The sequence below is a fragment of the Terrapene carolina genome, unplaced genomic scaffold (genome assembly GCF_002925995.2).
Source record: "Terrapene carolina triunguis isolate 2854851 unplaced genomic scaffold, T_m_triunguis-2.0 Scaffold165, whole genome shotgun sequence".
Classification (NCBI taxonomy): Eukaryota; Metazoa; Chordata; order Testudines; family Emydidae; genus Terrapene; species Terrapene triunguis.
In genome coordinates, this window is record NW_020664516.1 from 63,509 (window position 1) to 65,296 (window position 1,788).

The 1,788-nt window shown below is 67.3% G+C and overlaps 1 protein-coding gene across 1 annotated transcript in view; it reads left to right on the forward strand.

Annotated features, from left to right (window-relative positions):
• Positions 1–1,102, forward strand: part of LOC112125047 (FH1/FH2 domain-containing protein 1-like) — a 59,744-nt gene extending 58,642 nt beyond the window's left edge. The window contains exon 24 of the mRNA XM_029912021.1: positions 73–1,102. Coding sequence (XP_029767881.1) covers positions 73–155 — 83 coding nt within the window. The 3' untranslated portion in view covers positions 156–1,102. The remainder of the gene's footprint in view (positions 1–72) is intronic.
• The last annotated feature ends 686 nt before the right edge of the window (positions 1,103–1,788 follow it).

Genomic DNA, 1,788 nt, shown 5'->3' on the forward strand with positions numbered 1-1,788 from the left:
CTGTGCCCTGCCTGCCGACCCGCCCTCCGTGTGACGCCGGCAGCAGGGCCCTAATTCTGCCTTTCTCCCCAGTGCGGCGGACTCTGAAGAGCGGCCTGAGCGATGACGTGGTGCAGGCCCTGGGCCTGGCGCAAGCTCCCGGCGTGCAAGTGTGACGGTTGCCGTGGCCAGCGGAGCCGCTGCGGAAGGAGCCTGCCTAGAGCCCGCGATGCCCCACCCCCGGAGCGAGCGGGGCCATGAACGTGCTGAGCGGGAGCCCGGCCGGCCCAGCCCCGCGCTCTGCGGCCTGGAGGAAGGCAGTCGCTGGGCAGGGCCGGTGCTTGGGGAGCACCGAGCCTCTGCCCCGGGGCCGCAGCCCAGCATGACTGGCACCACTGGAGCCCCTCTGAAGCGTCGCCTGCTGGTGCCACAGGATGGGCACTCCCGCCACAGTGACTACTGCTTCTCCCCACCCCCACCATGGGCCTCCCTGCGTCCTGTCCCCCCCCACACACCCTGCCCTATGGGCCCCCCCGCATCCTGCCGTCCATCCGGCCCGTGCTTTCCTGCAGTGGGGCCGTGCGCTGAGTGGATTTGCTCTGGGGACACTGTAGCATTTGAGCCCTTTGTGGGCAGCTGGCGAGTGGGACGTGTGCTGTGGATTAGTTTGGCTGGGCCCTGCAAAGAGAAGCGCTGGCTGCGGCAGAGGCTTGGGCATGGATGGGCTGCATAGCACTGCCACCGCACTCCATCTCCTTGGGTTTGCATCCTGCCTTTCCCCTTCAGGTCACTGGATTCCAGGGCTTCTCCGAGACTTCCCAGGGTCCCGCTAGGAAGCGAGTAGCATTTCCCTGGGGGCTGGCACCTGCATCCTCCCAGGGCTCCTGGTCCTTCCTGGGGGCTGGTGATGGGAGGGGTCTGCGTGTGCACTAGCTGAGCAGTGCGTGGAAGCCGCCCCCCACCCACCCCACCGGGGGGAGCGCAGGGCTGGCTGGTTGCCTGGGATGTGCAGTCTGACCCCCGTTATGGTGAGTCGGGTTGTGTGCGCTGTAGCCACCCTCCAGCAGCACCTGGGGTGGGAAGGTCCCAGGGCAGTCGCTGGGGCCTGTGCCAATTGGACTGAATAAAGACACCTGCTGTTGATTGCTGTTCTGCGGTTCTCTGTTCAATACAGCCGGACAGGAGCCCGGCTCTCCTCTTCCCTGTCCATCCCAGCTGCGTCTAAGGCCACTTGGTCACAAGGTCACTGAGCTCCGGTCACCCCCACGGTGTGCAGGGAGCTCCTCATCCCACCCCTCTGAGCCGTGGGTCGCTGGCTGTGCTCCCATCCCCGAGGGGCTGTGTTTGGGGCCCGCCAGTGGCACCTACCCTCTCCCTGAGCTCAGCTGCGTTTCGGCCCCTGGGGTCGTTGGCGCGGGCGCTGTGCCGGGGTGCGGGGAGGGCGGGTACTGAGACGAAGGGCGGGGGAGGCCGGGGCGAGGGGGGATGTACTCCAGTGGTGCCTGCTCCAAGCAAGGGGGGGTGCTGTGTGGCACTATCCCCTGCCCCCAGGAAAAGCCGCCCCCGTTCCCTGCAGAGCCCGGCCTGGCGCGGCAGAGGGGCTGGAGGTGGGTTCTGGGGACGAGGCTCATAGCCTGACTCCTGGGCTCGTTTGAATGGTTCTATCAGGCCCCAGAGAGAGGGTCTGTCCTGGCCTCGCTATCTGCTGGGCCCGGGGGCCAGTGGTGCTAGGGAAGTGCGGTCGTTACCCCAGCAAGGCCAGGTGCTCTTCAGGTTCCCCATGGCCAGCAGGGGCAGCGTGTGCAGCCC